This window comes from Cotesia glomerata, linkage group LG3, assembly GCF_020080835.1.
Source record: "Cotesia glomerata isolate CgM1 linkage group LG3, MPM_Cglom_v2.3, whole genome shotgun sequence".
In the NCBI taxonomy this organism is placed as follows: Eukaryota; Metazoa; Arthropoda; class Insecta; order Hymenoptera; family Braconidae; genus Cotesia; species Cotesia glomerata.
The window spans coordinates 545,310-568,677 of record NC_058160.1 but is presented as its reverse complement, the minus strand read 5'-3'; the positions used below and the strand labels follow the sequence as shown (position 1 = coordinate 568,677).

Below are 23,368 nucleotides of genomic sequence, written 5' to 3'. Positions count from 1 at the left end.
ACTTGTAGTTTATACGCTGAAAAAAATTTTATAAATTACTTTGATTGAAAAAATTTTTTTGTTTTATTTTAAGTTAAATTAAATGGTTGGGTTGATCAATTGATTCAATGCAGCAGTAGGGACGGTTTCCAAGGACTGGAGAGATGTTGCTGCTGCTTGGAGTCCAAGATAAATACAAGATTCGTCGTTTAATTGTTTCAGCATTCCGGTGATTATTCCACCAGCCAAACAATCCCCGCATCCGCTCACGCTGAATTTATTTTGCTTCAATTGCTCCTGGGTAATTTGTACCAAAGGCGGGTATAATTTACTTTGTATCTTGGATTGATTGCTTGGATGAGTTTTTTGAAGGTCAAGGAGATTGTATAGTTGGTCCTGGTCTGAGAATTTTCGGGCAACCTGATACATAACAAAGGATTATTTTGTAATATTGAATTAGAAAGCTGATAATTTATAAAATTTTTGTACTGAAAAATTTAAAGAATTCTATATGCAGAAATTTTTTTAAAATTTATTAAATAAAATTTTTATAGCAATAAAATTATGAAAAAAAAAATTTTTTTTTTTAATTTTACATGTTAAAATTAAAAAAAAATTATTAGAGGAAATTTTATAATACTAAAGTTAGCCGACGTTTTTAATTTTTTGATTTTTTTTCATTTATTAAATTAGAACTAAAAAATATTTTTGAAAAATTGCACTTATAGTTTCTAAAGTTTTTTACGAATGAAGTTTTTTTTTTATTTTTTTTGTTACAATTTTTTCAATAAAAAAATTGTTTTTAATTTTTAGATGTCAGCTAATTTAATTTTCATGGAAATTTTTAGAAGCCATTTTTGATAGTAATTGATTTTTGTGATAAAAATAAAAAAAATTGACAGGTATCAGTTAACTTCAGTATTATATTAATTATTAAAATCTAAACAATTTACTCGCAGGATGTAATTTGTGTGAATAGGTCAAACTGTCATCCAGCTTTGAGTATTACATTAACTATTAATTACCAACAATCCTCTGTAGCCCACCGTAGTAATTACAGCAGGAATGTACTCCACCAGTCGTTCAGTCAGTTCCTTTACTTCATTAACATCAACATGATCTTCATTAAAATTCCTGATTTTCGATTTAATCAGTGAAAAATACTCAGCGATCGTGAATAATTCCTTGACGTTCGGTGAAATAAATCTAAGTACACTTCTCCATTTATCATTTTCGAATATTTTGCAAGCTTTTTTGACATCTGTTGGCTCGTACCAAACTAAAAATGATAAATAATTAGATAACAATAAAGTTAGCCGACGTTTTTAATCTTTTGATTTTTTTATAATAATTAAATTAGAACAAAAAAATATTTTTTAAAAATTGCACTTACAGTTTTTTAATTTTTTTACAAATGAAAATTTATTTTTTATTTTTTTGTAATTATTTTTTTAATGAAAAAAAATCTTAAAATTTTTTAAATGTCGGCTAACTTAATTTATGAAAATAAAGTTAGTCGACATCTAAAAATTTTTATGATTTTTTTTATTAAAGAATTATTACAAAAAACTAAAAAAAATTTTTTTTTATTTGTTAAAAACTTGAAAAACTATAAGTGCAATTTTTTAAAAATATTTTTTAGTTATAATTTAATAAATTCAGCAAAATAAAAAAATTAAAAATGTCGGCTAACTTTATTATTATCTTAATTTTCATAATAATTAGTAGCATTATTAAAACAGTGACTAGCGAAATACTATTTTTAAAAACTCCGCCTCTACTACGTAAGTCATAAATTAAAATGACACGAACAATAGAAACTGATTAAAATTATTAATGCAATTCGTTAATTACTGAGAAGCCGATAAATATTTAAACAAAATCAATAACAAAAGTTCTGTCAACAGTAGTTATTTAAATGATCAGCTGACGTTTGCCGTTTAAATATTAACCAGCCATCTTCAGACGGTTTAATTAACTAACCTATGTTTTTTATATGTATAGTATGCTGTGTGTTGTAATTACAGTCGAGTTCATGTGTACTGTTACAAAAACAACTTTTTATTTATTAATTTAAACAATTATTACCGTTTGTGTCTTAAAAATTTATTTATTTTTTGATAAATAATAAAAATGGGAAAATCTAAAACTGGAAAAACAGCCGCTGTGTTTACATTAGTGGGATTTATATTTATAATTATTGCTTTCACCACACCCTATTGGCTGCAAACTGATGGAAAATTAAACAATCCAAAATTTCATAATTTAGGTAATTATTATTATAATAATAAATTTAGCCGACGTTTTTAATTTTTTTCTTTTATTAAATTAGAACTAAAAAATATTTTTAAAAAATTACACTTATAGTTTTTCAATTTTTTTACAAATGAAAATTTTTTTTATTTTTTTGTAATAATTTTGTCAATGAAAAAAAAGATACAAAAATTTTTAGATGTCGGCTAACTTAATTTTCATGATATTATTTTTAATTTTTTAAAACAAGAAGAAATATAATTTTTGCAAATATTTTTTAATTAAAAAATTTTTAAATTTAAAGAAAAAAATTTTACTTAAAAATGAATATTAAAATTTTTTTAATTAATAATTATCTTTATAATAAAATATAATACTAGCCGACATTTATTAATTTTTTGATTGTTTTTCAATAATCAAATTAGAACAAAAAAATATTTTTTAAAAATTGCACTCACAGTTTTTCAAGTTTTTTTACAAATGAAATTAAAAAAAATTTTTTTTTTAATAATTTTTTCAATGAAAAAAAATTTTTTTAATTTTCAGATGTCGGCTAATTTAATTTTGTGAAAATTAAATTAGCCGACATTTGAAATTTATTAGAATTTTTTTTATTAAAAGAATTATTACAAAAAAATTAAAAATAAAAATCAATTTAAAAAAACTTTAAAAATTATAAGTGCAATTTTTTAAAAATATTGTTTAGTTGTAATAATTTAATAATTAAAAAATAACTGAAAAAATTAACAATGTCGGCTAATTTTACTATTGTCTTAATTTTAATTAATTTGATTTACAAATTTTAGGATTATGGCAAGTTTGTTTCAAAAATTTTGAAGAAACAAATCATTTATACGACACAAAGTTCTCAGGATGCTGGTGGGTCTTCGAGGAAGAGTACTACATAATCCACAAGATATTACTTCCTGGATTTTTCGTGACCACTCAATTTTTCTTCACCCTGAGTTTCACACTGATGCTCGTGGGGTCGTTTCTAACGGCTCTGTACATGTGTTGCTCGAGACAGCATGACAAGTACCAGCACCTGCTCTGGGCAGTGGGCGCCAACCTCGCTTTGTCGGGTTTCTGCGGGATAATAGCGGTGATAATATTCGGAATGTACGGCGACGGTAGGGACTGGATGCCTAACTGGGAGCACAATGACATCGGGTGGTCCTTTGCACTAGGAGTTGTAGGCAGCTTCGCCAGCTTGGCTGCTGGAGTTTTGTTCCTTATCGAGGGCAGACGTCACCGGAAGCGAATTGAAAAAATTTTGCTCGACGAGCCCAGGTCACATCACACTAATATTTAGTTCAATTGAGTGTTTAGCAGTATGATATATTTATAATTATCTTCAGTATCATTAATTCTAAGGAATCTCGACGTCGTGACACGTCATTCATCGAGACTCGTCATTATGATTAATACTAATCCGTCCATTATGTCTTCAATTTTTTAAATTAAATATATTGAAATGTTTTAAGTAATTAAAAAATGTATATAAATATTAAAAAGTAATCAATTTTATGTTTTATGTATTTTTTACATATTTATAAGAAAATTTTACACGATTTTATTTGATTAATAAATTTATGTTAATGTAATTTTTTTTTCTTTATTATTAAATTTAAAATTTTCGTTAATAATTATACAATGAAAATTTTTAAATTGTATTTATACGTTAAGAAACTCAAAAATGTGAAAGTAAAAAATTTTATAATTCAATTCGATATAATGTCAAGTTATATAATCGAGTTTGTTATTTCAAACTACTTCTAATATTATTAATGAATAATAATATTTATATTTTTTTACATTGTTATTGCGAATGTAAATCTTGAAAATATTTAAATATTCATTATTCTAATCGTTTTAAATAGAATATATTTCAATATAATCACAAATTTAAACAAAAAAAAATATTTTTTTTAGTCTTATTAAATTGGAAAATTAATATTTTTTTATTAAAATTGTCTTCTAAAAATTGGTAGAAAAAATAGAAGAGTTAAAAATATTTTTTTAGATTAAAATTTGATAATTTTTTTAATTTTTATAATGAAAAAAAAAAATATTTTAAAAAATTTGCACTTTTAATTTTTTTTTAATTTCTTTCATTATTACATTGTTATAAAAATCTAAAAAATTTATTTTTGATACTTGTGAAATTCAGTAACAATAAAAAAACAATAAACTGTCAACCTCAATATAGAGCAAAAAAATAATAAAAAAGCTATGACTAACACAAAAATCGTGAGAAGAAAAATAATGACGAAATAGTAATATATAATTAGTAAGTTTACAAACTACATGTATTTATGCATACACATTTACCTATATATATATCTTCATTAAATAAATAAAAGTACACATAACATTGAATGGTGACAGAGAATAATGAAGGTGTATATATTTGTGTGAATCAAACGATGACTCTTAGAGAAGTAATGTCCTGGATTGCAGTGGTGTGCGTATGGGAACCGTGTGCACACACACCTGTCCATAATATTACAATGAAGTTAGCCGCAAGCAGCATGTCATAGCCAGTGCCTGTTGACTGGACTGAGACCAAGCCCATTGCCATAATATAATAAAACCCATCAAGAGAGAGTGCTCAGCTTACGATAAACAGTCCACCAGAAACAATAACAACATTGACTTAGATATTGTATACCTTTTTTTACATACTCAGCCTTGTCGCGCGCGCAACTACACGTGTCATACATCTTAGTTTACTTCTGGGTGTGGTTGACGCAGGTTTGCTCTCACGACTTTTGTTAATTTATCCTCTTAAATTAAGGAACAAGTCTCTGCCGAGTGTTGTTGATTGTTTAATTAATTAAAATGAAGCAGAGAAGTTTGGCAGGAAACGCTGGAGTCGGGGTGTTTGTCGTAGCCTTGGTGTGTGTTTGTGTTGCATTCGGGACACCTTCATGGCTGACAAGTGATACCCGAATCACAGGTGCCAGGGTTGACAAGCTGGGCCTTTGGACCCACTGCTTCAGGTCTCTGGGAAATCCCCAGGAAGCTCCTAGTGCTCCAACGAGGTACTTTGTTGGTTGTCGCTGGGTCTATGATCCATTTACTGCCGGCTACTCTGACATCAGAGGTTTTCTTTTACCTCGTAAGTATTTAATGACATTAAAGTTAGATGAAAATTAAGTTAGCTGACATTTCAAAATTTTTAGAAATTTTTTATTGAAAAAATAAAAAAAAAAATTCACTTGTAAAAAACTTTAAAAACTATGAGTGCAATTTTTTAAAAATATCTTTTTAGTTGTAATTTAATTAATAAGAAAAATTAAAAATTTTTAGACGTCTGCTAACTTTAGTTTCATTAAAATTAGCAAATTTGTTCCATAAAATTATTTTTGAAAAATTGCATTTCTAATTTTTTTTTTCCCATAATTTATTTGTTATAAAATTTTTAAAATTATTAAATATATGCTAAATTAATTTTCATAAGTATTTATAATTTTATAAAAAATAACAATTAATTAAATTAATTAATTAATTTTTTATTTTTAGCATTCATGGTAGCGACACAGTTCTTTTTCTCAGTGTGCTTCTTTGGAGTGTTGATATCATTTTTCTTGATACTCCTCTTCACACTTTGCTGTGATCCAGAACAAAAGAACTACGTACTATTGATCCAAGTTATTGGGTACTTGTTACTTGTCGCTGGAATCTGCGGGTGTATTGCCGTGATAATATTCGCCTGCTTGGGCAACGGCGAGGGCTGGATGCCAGGCCATGAAAATAATTTCCTCGGCTGGTCCTTCATTATTGGAGTCATTGGAAGTGTCTTGACTATTATTGCGGCTATTTTGTTCCTGGTGGAAGCTGATGTTCAGAAGAAAAAATTGCAGTATTTCAAAGAATCACAGACGCGGTTCCAAATGGCCACTCCGACCGCGTAAAATGTTCATAAAATTCTCAAATTATTATTAATGATCATTTTTTTGATAGCTTTTATTATTATTATTATTATTATTAATATTATTGTTAGTGTTAGTGGTTAGATATTTTAAAAATAACGAAGATAATTAGCTAAACGCGAAAAAATCTCTGAAAGAATCCGTCCTTGAGAGTACAAAGACACCGTCCATTATATATTAGGTATATAAATACATGCTTTAAATGTGAATATATTTTATAAAATTATTCACCTTAAAAATGTACTACGTAATTAAGAAAAATTTTAATTACCTATGGTAGTTTACTTTTTACAAGTAAAATCATTTTTTTTATTCATTTTTGTAACATATCAAAGTTAGAATAAATAAAATTATTAAGCCAACTTTGGATTTTGTTTCATTATTTTGTTGAAAATTTATTTAGCTGATATTTATTTAATTTTAATCATTTTTTTATGAAAATTAATTTAATAATTTTCATAATAAATAAATTACTGGATAGAAAAATGAGAAAAAAAAAATGGACATTTAGAAATTAAAAATGCAATTTTTTTTAAATAATTTTTCGGAACAAATTTTTTTGTTAAATAAAATTAAAAAATGGTTAAGTGACAGCTAACTTTAATATTAAAAATTAAGTTAGCTGACATCTAAAAAATTTTTGAATTTTTTATTATTATAAAAATCATAAAAAATTTTTATTTGTAAAAAACTATAATTTCAATTAAAAAAAAATATTTTTTAGTTCTAATTTAATAAATGAAAAATAATCAAAAAATAGTCGGCTGCTGAATTAAATGTCATTTTTTTTTGTAAAGTACTTCTGCTAGTTTTTTAATTGTGAAATTTTTGTTTCTTTATTTTATTAATATATAAGTGACAATGTAATTAAAAATGTCATTTCTAATATCAAAGTTGTTAAAACTAGTGAAAGCAACTTTAAGTTGTTGACATTGTACTTTTTTTAATAAATCAAAATAAATTGTACATATATTTTTTATTAAAAAAAATAATATTTCTTTATATAATTTTTTGATAATTGATTTTAAAAATTATCCAAGATAATCAATTGAGTAAAAAAGTTAAAAAATCTAATTTCAACAAAAATAAATTAAATAAATATAGTAAAAAAAATGACAGATGGAACTAGTTGTACGTGCGCGCGCATGTGAATCAATGAATTTTTCCAGCGCCCGCTATAGTAAATGTAAATACTATCAAACTATTGTTCGTATCGTATAGTAATAATAATAACAGTATCATATGAGGTGTGGTTACGTACTGACTAATAATTGTTATTAATCGAATTTCATAAAAATATTGGTAATTCTTACAGAATTCCAAAAAAAACCCTAAGTTTTAATTAATATTCCTGTGAATAATAATTAATTAAAAAATGGGTTCGCATAATAATCAGGATTACCATCGAGCTTCAAGTAAGTACCAAAACATTTGTATTTATTTGGTTTGATAATTATTTATATTAATATATAAATATTGCAGATGCGATGGTATTTGGAGGGTTAATATCTTACGCAGCTGGTGTACTGCTCGTAATGTCATTTACCAGGTAATTCTTATTGTTATTTATTATTATTATTATCAGAATGTTATTTGTCACAAAAACTCCGGATCAATATTTTAATTCTCGTTAAAATTTTATGAAAATTAGCCGACATTTGAAAATTTTTATAATTTATTTTATTGAAAAATAATTTTTAAAAAATTAAAACAAAAATTTTCACATGTAGAAAATTTTAAAAATTATGAGTGAAATTTTTAAAAAATAGTTTTTTAGTTCTAATTTTTAATTAATAAAAAAAATTAAAAATTTTTGAGTATCGGCTAAATAAATTTTATAATAATAAAGTTAGCCGACATCTTTGATTTTTTTATTTTGCTTAATTTATTAAATTATAGCTAAAAAATATTTTTAAAAAATTGCACTTATAGTTTTTCAAGTTTTTAAATTCAACAAATGAAAAAATTTTTTTTTTATTTTTTTGTAATAATTTTTTAACCCGTCAGGACATGGGTGTTTTTTAATGTCTCACTTGCACTACAGCGTCATTCATTATCTTAAATGTTGTTGCGTGAGAAAAAATCTCATAGCCCATGTCCTGAAGGGTTAATAAAAAAAATCAAAAAAATTTTTAGATGTCGGCTAACTTTATTTTCATAAAAATTGACAAGTAGAAATTTAAAAAAATCCAATTTTTTTTTAACAAATTTATTTGTTAAAAAAAAAATAAAAATAAGGTCAAGTGACTGGTAACTTTAAATTAATGTCATTAAAACTTTATCTACAGCCCTTACTGGATCCAGTCGTACCAAGAAACCTTCAGCGAGTTCAAGCACATGGGACTATGGGAGTATTGCTTCAAAGATTTTCGGTTTCCGCAGTTTCAATTCGACGAATTATATAATGGATGTTATCATGTATTCTCTGACAAGCTCCATCCGTTTCGAGAATGGCTGCTTCCGTTCTGGTTGATGTCGGTCCAATTTTTCGTAACTGTTGCTCTGATGCTGTCATTTTTCGGGCAAGCGGTCATAGCTCTAGTTCTAGTACGTTGGCCTCTGAGATTCGTACTGCGATACGAGTGGATACTATCTTCGATCGCTTGCATTTGCGATTTAATAGCTGGTAAGTACACATTGTACTTGTTTAATTACTGCTTATTAATCTTTGTTACTAAAAAAATAAACTCTAAATTTTTCAGGAGTTTTTTTGTTCCTGGCGGTCGCAATTTTTGGGGGTCAATGTTGGAGACGCGACTGGCTGCTCTACCCGAACTTCAACTACCTGTCGTGGTCTTACGGGCTGGGAGTAATTTCATTTATGTTCCACATCATCGGGGCGTTTTTCCTCTACCTCGACGCCCGAGCTGGCTATAAATTGCGAAAGCAATCGAGAAATTTGGTGGTGCAAATGCAACCTAATCCCCAAAGCCACCACGGGTCTCACCATGGCTCTCATTTCGGGTCCCAGCACAGTTCCCATCACCGCATGGGAGGATTTGTATAAACCCATGTCAATATTATTAATGTTAATTAATACAATTAATTAGATTTACTAAAATGTAATCGAAGCCGTCCATTAATGTTAACACCGCGTCGCTTGCATTAATTTTAGTTTAAGTACACGTTAAAATTATTTTATTTTCTTACTGCATATTATATTATACACTTTTTATACTTATGGTAATTTAAAAATAATAAAATATGAAATTATTATAAATTATATATTAAAATAGTGTAATGTGCCTCGTAAATCATTTTTAAGTAGAGAATGGGAATCGCATGTTTGAATGTTTGAAAAATAAATATATGTGCAATGAGAATAGATTAAACTATTATTTTTTAGGTCATGCAATAAGTTTTAGCGATTTATTTTACCTGGTACCGAGCAATTAACTGCAATGTCGATGACCTCGTTGATCGTTTCCAATGATGGGTTGCCGTCCAGAACTATAAGTTTAGCTTTCTCAAATCCCGATCGATTATCTCGAACTAAATTCGGCTCTATTGAGTTTAGCAAGTCCATTTCACCGAATCCAAAGTGACACTCGCCATTTATATCTATTATTCCGGTGTATCTAAAAATTTATTATTATTTTAAATTGAGACATTGATTTTTCATTAAAATTAACTTATCCGACATTTACAAATAAAAAAAATTTTATTCGTAAAAAACTATAAGTGCAATTTTTAAAAAATATTTTTTAGTTCTAATTTAATAAATGAAAAAAAAATCAAAAAATTAAAAACGCCGACTAACTTTAATATCATAAAAATTATTCTAATTTAAAAATTTTTTTTCTTGAAATTTTTATAACAAATCAATTATTTAAAAAAAAATATTTTAAAAAATTCGCACTTTTATTTTTTTTTTAATTTCTACATGTGGAATTTTTTGGCTAAATTTTTTTCATTACAATTTAATTATAATAAAAATCTAAAAAATTATTTATGAAAATTAAATTAGCTGATATTTAAAAATTTTTAGAATTTTTTTTTATTAAAAAAAATTCAATTTGTTAAAAACTAAAAGTGTAATTTTTAAAAAATAATTTTATAATTCTAAATCAATAAAAAAAAAATCATTATGTATAGTTATTTTTTTGAATTAAAAAGTTTCTACTTACCTCGCAGTATTAGAACCTGACAGAATCTTGATCCGTCCATTCTTGCCAAAGCTCCGAAAAATTTCCAGGCCTGATTGATCATCACCGACAACAGTAATAAATTTAGTCTGTCCAACTCCCAAAGCCAGAAGACTAGCGGCAATATTTCTGGCCACTCCTCCAAAACTTTTCCTACTAACTCCTTTATTTGTCCGGCCGTCAAACTGAAATAACAAACAAAAGTTAAAAAAACTCAGAAAGTCTAACTATAGTCCAGCTAAATTTTTAAATACCAACATGTGTAACTTTAAAACAACATTTATAAATACAGACAATGTAAGTAAAACTGTTATACGTCGATAGCTAGACATTAAATAAAATTAGCGGCAGCGATAAGGTGGTTGTCCTTAGCTAAATTTAAACTTTGCCAAGTTATTATATGTAAATGCAGGATCTACATACAGGTATGTATTATATCTTACATTTACATGTATATATATATTCTTTTTGCAGTTTATTATACACGCGATGCATTTAATAAACGCCATTTAAATAACTCAATAATTTTATTGTTATTTTAGATGGAGACTGAGATAAAAATTGTGATGTTGATGTTGATCCAGATGCTTTCACTCCTTTTGATTATTTTTTATTCAACCGTTTGCTTAGTCAGAAAAAAAGCAAACTTGATAAATAAAACTATCTATAATAAATATATATATGTATAACGTGACTGTGGAGATGGAGATGGATAAAGTGCGCAAGCTCTCAAGCTCGCGTTAATGTCAGAGCCAGAGCAGTTGCTCGAACAATTTGAGGCGCTACTGTGTAGCGGTCGACACAGCAGCCAGGGACAGAGAATGGTCACGATGACGACCACCACGACAACTGAGCTTTAACACTAAGCTCGTACGAGTTTGGTCGTGAAAAAAACATCAGTTGGGAAGAAATATTTATTGACAGTCAGCTGTATTACCTGAAAGGTTAAGTAATGTTTATTAAGTTGACATAATTAAGAAGAAAAAAAAGTTTGTGAACTTAGCAGTATGACTATCTGATGTGTCCGAGTAATTCAGCATACATAAATTGATTAGTGTGCTGTTCTGTGTGTGTTTGTCAGTGTGTAACCAAGATGTGGGGGTGTTTGTGACAATTCGTAAAGACCCGCGCCATCTTCGTGCCCGAGATTGGCTTTTCGAGCTTAGTGTGTGCCATACGACATTACATTGTCAGAAATACAAACATACACCCGTACAATACTCGAAAATTATTGATATAATAATATATAGAGTGGATATATATGTGTTGTATTGTGGGTGATGAGTTTGATTTTTTTTTTTTTTTATTTAATATTTTAATCTGATAAATAATCGGTGTTAAAAATTCAGGAAGAAAACTCTATCTACTGACATGCGAGTTTTGTAACTTTGACAAGTAATATTTATTTTATTTTTTAATAGTCATGTGTTTAGTTAACAATTACAATATGATTATTATTTTTGGTAAAATAAAATTATTGACCAAAAAAAAATTACATGGTATTGAAACAAGGTATTTATCTATGAAGACATTAAGTCAGGCGGCTAATCACTCTATTCACCGGTGATTATCGATGATTTATAAATACATCCAGTACCTGATAAATGTTTTTGTCATTAGGTATTTTTATTAAATAAATAAATAAGCCAGTGAAAAAATAATAATTAAATAATTAAATAAAAGAAGAAAAGAAGACTATTAAAAGATTAATGTATCAAGATAAATGACCTGGAATTGGAGAAAGGATTTCTTCCCTTCGGGCGATGATTACTCGGTAATAAACTTGGTAAAACGATTATTTAGTGTTAGTGGTAATTTTAATTTAAATTTAAATTGTACTTGTAACAGTGTTTTAATAAGCAGTGGTGATTCCGAGGATGGTGACGGTGATGGGGGTGGTGGTGGCGGCGGCGGTCGTGCTGATACATTTATTAGACCGAGATTTTATCTATCCAATGGTTTTTTGATATCTCAATTATATGGTTAGTATCTTTATTATTAATTAATTATTTAATATTATAATTAACAATTAAAAATAAAAATATTATTTCAGGTTTTGAATTGTTTGGTTTGAGGTTAGTTTCATCAGAAGAAATAAAATATACTGTACGTTAATTAGCTAATTAATGAAATCCTTAATTAATGGTAGTGTTTGAGTTGGATTAGGTTAAATGTGAGTTGGCTTAATCGATTGATGTTTATCGTAGTTAAAATGTAGGTGGAGAATAGAGAAGAGGTGATTGAAATTTATATTACTTTTTCGGTCCCAAGATAAAATCATGTTTACGAGGGTGAAAAAAGTAGGTGATGGCGGGACGAGGGTCTAAGATACAGACTAAGAATACAAAGAGCCCTAAAGGGCTTTTTTTTTATCAACATAAATATCTATACATCCATATCAATGTACAATACCCACACACATAATATTATCTATACATATATATCAATACCAACATTTCTATATAGATTTGAGGGTTGCAAACTCGGCGGGACTAGGCGCACAAATAGAGGTCAAAGGGTATATTGCATAACTCTATAATAATATATAGATAATTTTAAAATATGACTTTTAATTAATTATTCTATCGTCGGATTTGGTCAGCAATTAATCAATCATTTTATATTTGGACATTTTAAAATGTACTAAAAATTTTAACTAAAATTAATTATTTAAAAAAAATTTTTTTATTTATTTTTAGTAAGTAGTTATTTGGTAAATTAAATTTAAGACTATTATTTGTGTTTTTAGTAATAAAGCATGTACTATTTTATGTATAAATAAGTTCTATTAACTACATAAACACGTGATTGTGTGAATTATATTTTATATCTTGGCAACGGTAACAGCATTAATATACCTCGAGCACGATATAGTCGTTGTGTGCTTTGGTAATGTAACAGCTATTGGATCGATGATAATACACGATAGAATACAATAAAACTAGTGTATATAATACAGATATTACAACATACAGACTATAATACACATCGGTGACATTTGATTACCTATAGATTTGGTATTATGTATTTTTATAACATTCAAATATAAATTAATCGCGTGTAAAACCAAGACACTATTGCCAAATACCAAGACGTGTAATTAATTTAAGTCTAAAAGTTATTTATATTATTTTAAAAGATAATATTTTTCGTTTCAGGGTGTTACTTGATCAACACGCAGAAGCTCATGTGATAACGTTTCCAGACTTGAGCTTTAAATCAGACTAATAAATACTACTGCTGATAATAATAATAACAATACTAACAATAATAGTAATAATCATAATAACAACTTTTAAAAAAATAATAATAATATTGATTATTATTATTGATAAAAAAAAAAAGGCGATAGAGTTAAGAGATTATTTGAGAAATTTGATAGAGTATGATGGTGATGCTGCTGCAACGTCTTACCGCCCCACAGTCGACATACTCTTTGGAAAATAAGACTAATTATTTGTGCGATTATTTTGAGAAACAAGATAATAATAATAATACTAATAACAATAACAATACTTCTAATTCAAGTAATAATAATCAGCAGTTACTGCTACAGCAAGTTTGCTGTGACAACGAGTTTAATTCAATTGGTATTATAAAACCAATAAATAATAATAATAATAATAATAATAATAATACTTATTACTGTAATAATATTAGTAAAAATAACAATTATAGTAATAATAATATTAATACACAGAGTGATAAAGATAAACTACGTACAAGCGTTTGCTATCGCAATAAAACAGTAATTACAAATAATAATAATAAAAATAATAGTAGTAACAATAACAACAACGGTTATAACGAAGAGGACACTGAGGACGACCAACAGTTATTGGCACGAGATAAGTTTCAAAACAAAAGGCATCAAGAGACAATTATAACAAACAGTTTAACAACCGCGTCAACGACAACTGCAGGTACAGCAATTACAGGAGCATCAGCAGCAGCATCTGCGGGTGCTGCGGCATCTGGTACGACGTCGACATTGTCGGCGTCACAAGGACGTTTTTGTGCTCCTGGTCAAGGTGTCGCGATGCGATATTATCGATTATGGATATACGCTTCTAATATAGTTCTTCTTGGGAGTGCTATCGGTCTAGCAGCGGCGGTTGCCCGTACCCTGTTGTTCACCAGTGATCCACGCCGGTATTTGATACCCGGAGTGCCAAGAGCACTTGACCCAACTGCATTGTACGCTTATCTTGCATTGGCCACGCAATTGGGCCTGTTGCAATTACTCGGTTGCATAGCAGCGCGACGTCTCAGCGCTCGTCTGCTCAATGCCTATTGGCTGCTGCTTTTGGCCCTGCTCTTCGGTGATACCATTATCGGAGTCGCCTGGATATTCCGGTTCGAGAGAATAAGGGCAGAGTTGAGACCCAGTTTGAGGCTCAAGCTTCAACTTGATTACGGAAGAGACTTACGGTTCAGCGACCAATGGGATCAATTGCAGCGGGAGTTCTCCTGCTGCGGTATCGTCGGCCCCAGTGACTTCGACGGTCAATTCAATTATCCGGACTCTTGCTGTCCAGTGGTCGAAACACTTGTCAAGGATTCCATCACCACGGCAACTGTTTTTGACCGGAGCTCCGGTCAAGGAAATATAATTTACAATATCAACGAGACGAATATAAATATCGTGGGCATTGGAACTGATAATGATGCTGACGACAGCAATCTCGTTGACGAGGGCGGTGGGTGTCAGCAACCATTTGTCAACGGCTGCGAAGAGTATTTGATGGGTTGGTTGCGCAAGACAGCCGATTTGTTATTCGTCCTGGGATATTGCGTGATGGCCTTCGCTAAGCTCTGCTTTCTCGGGATTCTCAGATACGAAATAAGAGAAATGATTCAGAAGATCAGACTGCTGAGGGAACCACCGCCCCCTGCAACCTCCCAGTACATTCAATCACTCTGCCAGCCTGTCCACGCACCCGCGCCAATCCCCGCGGCAACAACTGCCGCGGCGACTACCATGACAGCGTTGACGGCAGCTACCACGACCAATACCACGACCATGATGATGATGACCGGGTCTGATCAAAGGGGTAGTTGCGGTGGCGGTGATAGTGCTGCAGCAATGCCATCCATCACAGGTATGAGTGACTCTCTGGACAATAGTAACGTGTATTATGCCAGTGGTGGTGGTGGTGGTGGTGGTGGTAGTATTGGTGGATCCAGACGAACAACGTTACCAATTGTCGTATCCTCTTTTTGTTCTGCTGATGCTGTCATTAATAATAATAATAAATCACCATTTAATTTCGGTAGGAATTAATCACTGGCATCTTTCACTTCACTGCTTCTCTACAAGCAAAACAAACGGACTATTTATAAGTGCACGCCTCAAACCCTCATTTTGTAAATAAGTGGTTTTATTTCTGAAATTAAAAAAAAGTCTAGCTAGTTTTTTAGTATTTTTAAAATTTTATTCTTACCGATTATTATATTTTGTTTGTTGTTGTAGATAGTGACGTTATTGTTTCACGGCATTGTATATAAAAGTAAGATAAGTAAAGAAAGAGATACTGTCAATTCATTTTTTTTTTTTTTTTTTTTTTTTTTAAATTACAATAAAATAAACAGGAGTTAAAATTTTTAATAGAATTGTTCTGTTAAAAATCTGAAACACAAAAAAATAATAAAATCAATTAGATGCATTTTTAAAAAATAGTTATGTACATAAATATTACTAATTAAATAATGATACTGAAATTGGTAAAAGTACTTTTAAAAATTTTTATTAATTTTCACATGTAGAATTTTTCTCATAATAATTTTATTACTAAAAAATTTTTTAGCATTTACCAACTTCAATTTCATTGAAACAATTTATATGAATGACTTTTTTGGATGGAGCTGTATTAAAATCAATAGTTTACTTATTAAAAAAAAAAAAAAAATTCCATGTATTAGGAGTGTAGAGATGATTTGTGATAAAACGGGGGAAAATAAAGGACCTGGCGGTTGTTGAGGCGTGCAATAAAATAATACTCACTCGACATCAGTAGCAAATCCTTTAGTCCGCACTTGGCTTGCATGGTATCTGAAATAATTTAAAAAAAATTACTACACGTCACTCACGTCATGCACAATTCACAAAATCAACCAAATAGATTTATAAAAAATAAAAAAGCAAGTGTATGTATGTTTGTATGATAAACAGGTAACAACAATATACCTCAACTGCCAGCGGCTCAACATCTTATCAACTATCATCACCAGGATCACACTAGTAATAAACACTCATTTTTGTACACGAGTAATCTCCAGCAACAGCAGCAACAAGACACCGGGGCTGATAGTGATACCAACAGCCATTGCGCTCTGATCCTCGAGGAGTCCTCGACGCCGACCCCGCCGGTCACCCAGAGGAACTGTCATCATCCGCTGATCACCGGCCTCAGGGAGAGCAAGAGCAAAAACAACGGAAATAATAACTACGAAATGCGGGAGTTTAACCGGCGGTACTTGATAGCCAACGGCGACCCTTCCAGCCCGGCAATCACCGGCAATCAGCCCGGTATTAAAATCATCACCCAAAGCAAACGAACTTGACTATGGAGATGGTGGCGGGATATGTTAAATCGTTTTTTTTACAGAACTAATAGACCTGTCGAGCTTGCTTCGAGCTTTCACAAATAGATTTATATTAATATTAATATAATAATTATTACAACAACAATAAATATATTTAATGATAATAATATTAAGTATACACAAAAATAAATAGTTTTTTTTTTTTTTTTTTTTTCGTTATTTTTTTTGTGGTAAAAAGAGTGGTTGTAATATATTTGATGTTAAGACTGAGAAATAACGCGTCGGAAGTTTTATCGATTATTATAAATATTGCAGGGTAGTGTTATTGTATTTTTTATTATATTTTTTTTTAATATTGTTTCTTCTTTATAAGTATTATATTATATAAAAATATATGTATATTTAAGATGATAGTGTTAGAGATTTTGAGGTGGATTAATTGGATTATAAATGGGTAATAAGAAGTCATTATTGAAAGATATTACTGCCAAGTCGCGGCTTCCACAAAAACCGCTCACGGAAACGTATATATAAATATATGTTTTTAGTGTCGCGAAGGAAAGCTTAAGAGAATAAAATATCACCGATAAAAGTTCACCTCACAAATCTTAAAATTTATTATTGAGAACGACCAAAATTAATATTATGTATTTATTATAAGAATTAAAAGTTAATTGCGCAAATTAAAGTTTATTAATTAAAATAATAATTGTAATTACAATAATAGTTATTGTAATTGTAATTATAAAATTAATTATGCTTACCGAAATTAATTTTAGATGTGCGTACAGTAAGCTTTAGTAAATTTAAGCAGTGTGAGAGAAGAGAGTTCCTTATATAAAATTGTCAAAAAAAAAAATAATTATTATGTACATACTGCTGAAGAAGGCTCATACTAAAACAAAATTGTATAAAAACAAATTAAGTACTTACAGTAAAGTGTAGATATGTTTGTAATTCATATTCTTCTACGTAAAAAAATAAACACGCAGATATTTCGGTACCACGTTCGTTTCGTTGCATTAATAATATTTGTTTTAAATTTAGTTATTGTTACAATTAAAATTATTATTATTATGTATAGAACATCTCTGTAAAAAGGTATGGAGCTATTATATTTAATTTTTTTTTAGATTTAACCATTCCATGAAGCTTTAATCCCTGCCGTCATTCGTAAACAGATAAATAGTTAGATAATGCACCCAAAGTAATTAAAAATACCTTAAAAAAAGTAAGAGTACTTATAAAATATGAGATGGGAGCTTTGAATATAGTGCCTGCTTTATAATAAAAAATAAAAAATATATATTATAATATTTAAATGATAAAAAAATAAAAAAATATATAATGATTTACGCTAGTTTTACAGAATGCGGTCTATAAAAAGTAGAACTGTAATAAAAAGTAACAAATCAATAAAAACGCTATAAGGATACGCAATTGTATATTGTTGCATATGTAATTGTGTATCAGGGTGGCGCAAAAAAACCGACTATTTTTTTTTTTTTGAGTCTCGAGTGAAAAAATGTCAGTTTTTGATGTTTTAAGAGCCCTCTCCAAAGAACAGCTCAAAAAAAATTTTTTAAGAGGTCGCTCCAAATTTTTTTAAATTTCAAAAATCGAAATTTTTTTTTTTTTAATTTTTTTTCTCGTTACGTCATAATTTTAGACAAAAAAAAAAGGTTTTCCTGAAAGTATCAGTTAAAAATGTGAATTTTAAAAGGTCGCTCATAATTTTTTTTTTTTAATTTATTAGTGACTATTTAATTGGATTAGCATTTTTTGACTCTGAAATTTAAAAAAAATTATGAGCGACCTTTCAAAATTTAAATTTTGAATTGAAACTTTCAGGAACTTATTTTTTTTGGTCTATAAAATTATAACGTAACGAGAAAAAAAATTTAAAAAAAAAAAAATTTAGATTTTTGAAATTTAAAAAAATTTGGAGCGACCTCTTAAAAATTTTTTTTTGAGCTGTTCTTTGGAGAGGGCTCTTAAAACATCAAAAACATTTTTTCACTCGAGACTCAAAAAAAAAATAGTCGGTTTTTTTGCGCCACCCTATTATGTATAAATATAAAAGCAAACGTGTAAATCTTTAAATAAACATATAATAATTAGTGACGGATCTGATGTATGAAAGTAAGGATGTAATTTGTGAGTGTAAGACGTCAACCATCAATAATAGAGAAATTATCAAGACTGCTTTCTTATATCCTTGTTGCTTTGCTTTTATGTATATACACATTCACCCATATATGTGTATACATAAATTAATTAAACATGCGCGATTTCAGAATTACTCATTGCGCGTGAGAGACACCGAATGTTGTGAGTAAAATAAAAAAAAAAAAAAATTAATTGCTCCAATACTGTACTTACAATAATAATAATGATGATATTGATGATGCTAGTCATGTAAAAAAAAATGTATGCGTGCAAATCGGTAAATATTAATCTCGATTATATTAATGATATATGATATATATATATAATAAAAAATAATTCGTTATTTAGTATAAATAACTTGTATCTTTACTAACTTTGATAATTGGTTCTTCCACTTGTAAAATATTATCCACCACAGCTCCCCCGATCACGACAACTTGATCCTTTTGATTGATGGCTGTTGATAGAGCGGATTTGGGGCCAGGCGCGGGATTGAGCTGAGATGATAAATTATACAGCTCGGTAGCTATTTCTGCGGCGACTCTGGCGTTGTTTTCAATAAGCGCTTTATCTGGGGAAACAAACTTGTTAATAGAACTCGATCTGAGTTGATGGGGAATTTCTGTTAATTACACTAAACACGTACTTGCAGATAATGATTTTCCGGAGGTAAGCTCTTTAACTCGCTTCAGTAGATACGGAGTTACTTCTTTTCCGGTTATCTTGTTCGACTCAGCCTCTCTGAGAGCTGTTTCGATTAATCCTTCTATTTCAGAAGGCTCTAAAGCTGCGGCTTCGGGGATCGGGACGGCGAATATCAAACCGGAGCTTAGTTTCATCATCCGCTGGACGTTAATGCACTTCGCAGCTTCTCTGGCTCCTGGAATGGTCATCGGTGCTGGAATTTTATCGACGGTAGTTCTGCTGTAGAATGCCGGAAACATTTTCGTGCCTATTGATATCACAGGTACTCCATGCGTTTCCTGTTTTAGGAAAAAAAAAAAAATAGTTTGAGTTGAAAGAATTTTTTAAAATTACATTTTGTATCTAATAATGTACCTACATAGTTTTTAATATAAAATTATTTTTTTAATAGTATAATTGATATTTTTTAGAACTTGCGTTTTTAAGGAAGATTTTCTCTTTTTACTCTGTTAAAAAAATTCAATTTATATGCTTTTATATTTTCGAATAATTTAAAACATTTCTTTAGTCTTAGCTAAGTATAGAAATTTTTTTTTCTCATTCATCTTTATATTTAAATTTCGTTCCGATAAAATTTCTATAATACTGGTTGTCCGGTTTAATAATTATTTTATTTGAATTTTTTAATTAGTGTTTAAAATTATTTATTTACATATCATTTAGTGAAATTTTTGACAAGAGGTATCCAAATGTAGACTTTTTTTTTCAACCTAAATCATTACGAATCATTGACGATGATAATATGTCAAAAATTAATTTATATAATTCAAATAATAGAGTGAGAAAAATTTTGTGATCAGCATATTACTATTTTTAATAGAATTTTTATAATTTAATTTGATATTATCAGAAAGGTCTTGATAAAAATTTGTGTCCTGTTAAGTTTTTGGAGTAGTTTTGAATAGTTTGTTGGTTCTATAAATTTGTTCATTAAATTATTTGTAATTGATCCTAAAATATCTCTATTATTTTTTAACAATTTTTTAATTTTTTTTTAACAAACAAATTTGTTGGAAAAAATTATTTTTAAATTTATTTCAAAAATTTTATTTCGGATATAAAATTACTTCCAAAAAATTTTTTTCCAAAATTTATTTGTTACAAAAATGATTAAAATTATCAAATATCTGCTAAATTAATTTTCATAATTTATTTTCGCATAGTAACTACAGCTTTTTAGTAACATATAAAAAAATTACCAAAAATTCAAGAGTTTTTGGAATATCTAGAATGGCTTTTGGTCCAGCACAAACAACAGAAACCGGAGTGTGACTCATAACAATCAAGTCAGAGCTAATATCAAATGTATTTTCAGCATTTCTATGAACACCTCCAATGCCACCGGTTGCCATCACAGCTATTCCGGCGAGATTTGCTATCGTAACAGTTGCTCCTACGGTCGTTCCGCCGTTTAAACCACCAGCTGCTATCGAGCAAATTTCTCTCGCTGAGCATTTAAACGTTTTAGTATCCGGCTTTGATAGTTTATGGATTTGCTCCTCGTTCATCCCCACATGGATTTCGCCATCAATTATTCCAATAGTTGCCGGAGTCACATTCTATAATTTATAACATCATCATTTAGTTTATTAATAGCTTAAAGCGACTCGATCAATTGATATCTTCCGTTTGGAAAAAAAAAGTCTCAAATTATTTATTTAGTTGCCGACGCAGTTGGGAATTTATTTTTAAAAGTTTGTTTTCTTCTAAAATTTGAGAATTTTTTTTTTTCCTAAGAGTGCGAATGCGCCCTTAAGCAAGATCGAATTAAAAGTCATCAACCCAAGTGGTTTTTTATCACAAAAAGTATTTTAAACCTCGCGGAATTATAAATACAAATTTATGATTCTAACAATAGCAGACGTTTGACATTCTAGAAGGTTTTATAAATAAATTTCACGTCATAAGAAAAATATACACTGAAAATTCCCCATATGTTGTCACTCTTGCTCGGATATTTATTTAGTTATTGAAAATGAAATTGTTCAACGGCTTCTTTTTTTAGAACAAGACTCCAGAAACTTCCAGTCGAAATTATAATAGATGAATCGAGTGGCATAAAAAATTTAAATATAATAAGATCTGATTTTTAAAAGTATTCACCCTAGCAGAGATTTTAAGATGAAACAAATTTACCTGCTTGAATTTTATTTAAATAATTCTGAGTACAGAGAGCGAATTTTCTATTTATGCTGATTATTTATTCGATTTTACGACGTTTCGTTGGTTTTATTCCAACTTTTCAAGTATATCTACAAGATAATAATTCAATTATTTACATACGTCATTGCCAAATTCGGAGAATAGATAGTAACATTAATTTGATTAAATAATTTATAACAATACCTTGAAAAGTCAAATTTATTATGAAAATTAATTTAACAGATTAAATATTTGTTAAAGTTAGCAGTCACTTAACTATTTTTGAATTTTTTTTTAAAAATAGATTTTTTCCAAAAAATTATTATTGAAAAATTGCATTTTTTATTTTTTTAAATTTCTACATGTCAATTTTTTTTCTACTTTTTTTTTGCTATAATTTATTTGTTAAAAAAATTCTTAAAATTATCAATTATCTGTTAAATTAATTTTCATAAATATTTAAAAAATTGACAGCTGTCAATTTGTTCCAAATTTTTTTTTAAATAATTAAATTTCTAATTTTTTTAAATTTCTCTACAACAATTTATTTGTTACAAAAATTATTAAAATTATCAAATAACTGATAAATTAATTTTAATGACATTTTTATCTGTTCGCGAAATTAAAAAATTAATCAGCATAAATTACCAAATTTGCAAATTTTAATTTATTTAAATAAAAAATTTTATTACTAAAAATATTATGAAAATTAAGTTAGCCGACATTTAAAATTTAAAAAGAATTTTTTTATTGAAAAGATGACTGCAAAAAAAAAATTGTAATTTATTAAAAACTTGAAAAACTATAAGTGCAATTTTTTAAAAATATTTTTTTGTTCTAATTTAATTATTAAAAAAAAATCAAAAAATTAAAAACGGCTAACTTTAGTATCATAAAAATATTTACCTGTTTTCTAATAATTTCCTCAATACTCATCGCCGTTTTAAAATTATCTGGATACGGCATTCCGTGAGTAATTATCGTCGACTCCAATGCAACAATTGGCGAGTTAGTTTTTTTAGCTAAATTAACCTCATTTCCAAAAACGAGTCTTTCATGATGGAAAAATTTTTTTTCAATCACCCTCCAAGATTTACAAAACTCAAAATTATTAAGCAAAATTTTATTTCTCCAAAACATGATTATTATTTATTCTCAAAATCTTGATAAAAAAATAATTGATAAAAAAAAATTACTGTGCTCGATCAGTTCCCGTCCAAGTATTTTTTTATTATTTACTTCTTTAGTTTTGACAGCTGATCATATCTAAAAGCCGTATTTAAAAACTCCCGCCGTGTACTTACGATAATAATAATAATAAGCAAGTACAGTTTACAGTTATATATGTGAGGTATGTACACAGATATTATGCAGATTGTTGTATTACATAAACAAACCGTTTGTTTTTTTTTAGGTTACTCGAAAATTTCACTTTATAATTACTACCAACACAATACAATAGTGAATAAATTATGTCTACAAAAGTACACAAAA

At 28.5% G+C, this 23,368-nt stretch overlaps 5 protein-coding genes across 9 annotated transcripts; 4 read left to right on the top strand and 1 right to left on the bottom strand.

Annotated features, from left to right (window-relative positions):
• Nucleotides 1-44: 44 nt before the first annotated feature.
• On the bottom strand, nt 45-23,186 carry LOC123261130. 2 transcript variants are annotated; one of them, XM_044722641.1, is made up of 8 exons: nt 22,781-23,186; nt 20,932-21,291; nt 19,674-20,010; nt 19,402-19,598; nt 10,295-10,497; nt 9,546-9,745; nt 1,005-1,258; nt 45-399 (listed from the first exon to the last, which is right to left on the bottom strand). In XM_044722641.1, the coding sequence occupies exons 1-8, from the start codon at nt 23,012-23,014 to the stop codon at nt 79-81; spliced, it is 2,106 nt and encodes a 701-aa protein (XP_044578576.1). In that variant the 5' UTR covers nt 23,015-23,186; the 3' UTR covers nt 45-78. The 2 variants fall into 2 exon arrangements, with proteins under 2 accessions (XP_044578576.1, XP_044578577.1); XM_044722642.1 differs by lacking the exon at nt 22,781-23,186 and adding an exon at nt 21,651-21,757.
• Nucleotides 1,771-3,717, top strand: LOC123261138 (transmembrane protein 182). The gene is made up of 2 exons (XM_044722651.1): nt 1,771-2,248; nt 3,039-3,717. Exons 1-2 carry the CDS (start codon nt 2,113-2,115, stop codon nt 3,542-3,544), a joined length of 642 nt encoding a protein of 213 aa, XP_044578586.1. The 5' UTR covers nt 1,771-2,112; the 3' UTR covers nt 3,545-3,717.
• LOC123261137 lies at nt 4,734-6,529 on the top strand. The gene is made up of 2 exons (XM_044722649.1): nt 4,734-5,353; nt 5,758-6,529. The coding sequence occupies exons 1-2, from the start codon at nt 5,074-5,076 to the stop codon at nt 6,147-6,149; spliced, it is 672 nt and encodes a 223-aa protein (XP_044578584.1). The 5' UTR covers nt 4,734-5,073; the 3' UTR covers nt 6,150-6,529.
• LOC123261135 lies at nt 7,389-9,490 on the top strand. Its single transcript, XM_044722647.1, has 4 exons — nt 7,389-7,582; nt 7,650-7,716; nt 8,456-8,793; nt 8,870-9,490. Exons 1-4 carry the CDS (start codon nt 7,543-7,545, stop codon nt 9,172-9,174), a joined length of 750 nt encoding a protein of 249 aa, XP_044578582.1. The 5' UTR covers nt 7,389-7,542; the 3' UTR covers nt 9,175-9,490.
• Nucleotides 11,025-18,065, top strand: LOC123261129. Of its 4 annotated transcripts, none has more exons than XM_044722639.1 (4): nt 11,025-12,086; nt 12,176-12,294; nt 13,471-15,414; nt 16,485-18,065. In XM_044722639.1, exons 3-4 carry the CDS (start codon nt 13,698-13,700, stop codon nt 16,874-16,876), a joined length of 2,109 nt encoding a protein of 702 aa, XP_044578574.1. In that variant the 5' UTR covers nt 11,025-12,086; nt 12,176-12,294; nt 13,471-13,697; the 3' UTR covers nt 16,877-18,065. The 4 variants fall into 4 exon arrangements, with proteins under 4 accessions (XP_044578574.1, XP_044578573.1, XP_044578571.1 ...); XM_044722638.1 differs by having other exon boundaries at nt 12,161-12,294; XM_044722636.1 differs by adding an exon at nt 12,366-12,387 and having other exon boundaries at nt 11,025-12,294.
• Nucleotides 23,187-23,368: the final 182 nt, after the last annotated feature.

Bases quoted from the DNA above. Each gene is read 5' to 3' on its own strand.
- LOC123261129 (XM_044722639.1), top strand. From the start codon at position 13,698: ATGATGGTGATGCTGCTGCAACGTCTTACCGCCCCACAGTCGACATAC. The intron at 15,415-16,484 runs GTATGAGTGACT...TATGATAAACAG, and splicing joins AGCAATGCCATCCATCACAG to GTAACAACAATATACCTCAA.
- LOC123261138 (XM_044722651.1), top strand. From the start codon at position 2,113: ATGGGAAAATCTAAAACTGGAAAAACAGCCGCTGTGTTTACATTAGTG. The intron at 2,249-3,038 runs GTAATTATTATT...TACAAATTTTAG, and splicing joins TCCAAAATTTCATAATTTAG to GATTATGGCAAGTTTGTTTC.
- LOC123261137 (XM_044722649.1), top strand. From the start codon at position 5,074: ATGAAGCAGAGAAGTTTGGCAGGAAACGCTGGAGTCGGGGTGTTTGTC. The intron at 5,354-5,757 runs GTAAGTATTTAA...TTTTATTTTTAG, and splicing joins CAGAGGTTTTCTTTTACCTC to CATTCATGGTAGCGACACAG.
- LOC123261135 (XM_044722647.1), top strand. From the start codon at position 7,543: ATGGGTTCGCATAATAATCAGGATTACCATCGAGCTTCAA. The intron at 7,717-8,455 runs GTAATTCTTATT...CTTTATCTACAG, and splicing joins CTCGTAATGTCATTTACCAG to CCCTTACTGGATCCAGTCGT. The intron at 8,794-8,869 runs GTAAGTACACAT...TAAATTTTTCAG, and splicing joins CATTTGCGATTTAATAGCTG to GAGTTTTTTTGTTCCTGGCG.
- LOC123261130 (XM_044722641.1), bottom strand. From the start codon at position 23,014: ATGTTTTGGAGAAATAAAATTTTGCTTAATAATTTTGAGTTTTGTAAA. The intron at 21,292-22,780 runs GTAAATATTTTT...TATAAATTATAG, and splicing joins AGGAAATTATTAGAAAACAG to AATGTGACTCCGGCAACTAT. The intron at 19,599-19,673 runs GTACGTGTTTAG...TTGTTTCCCCAG, and splicing joins CGGAAAATCATTATCTGCAA to ATAAAGCGCTTATTGAAAAC.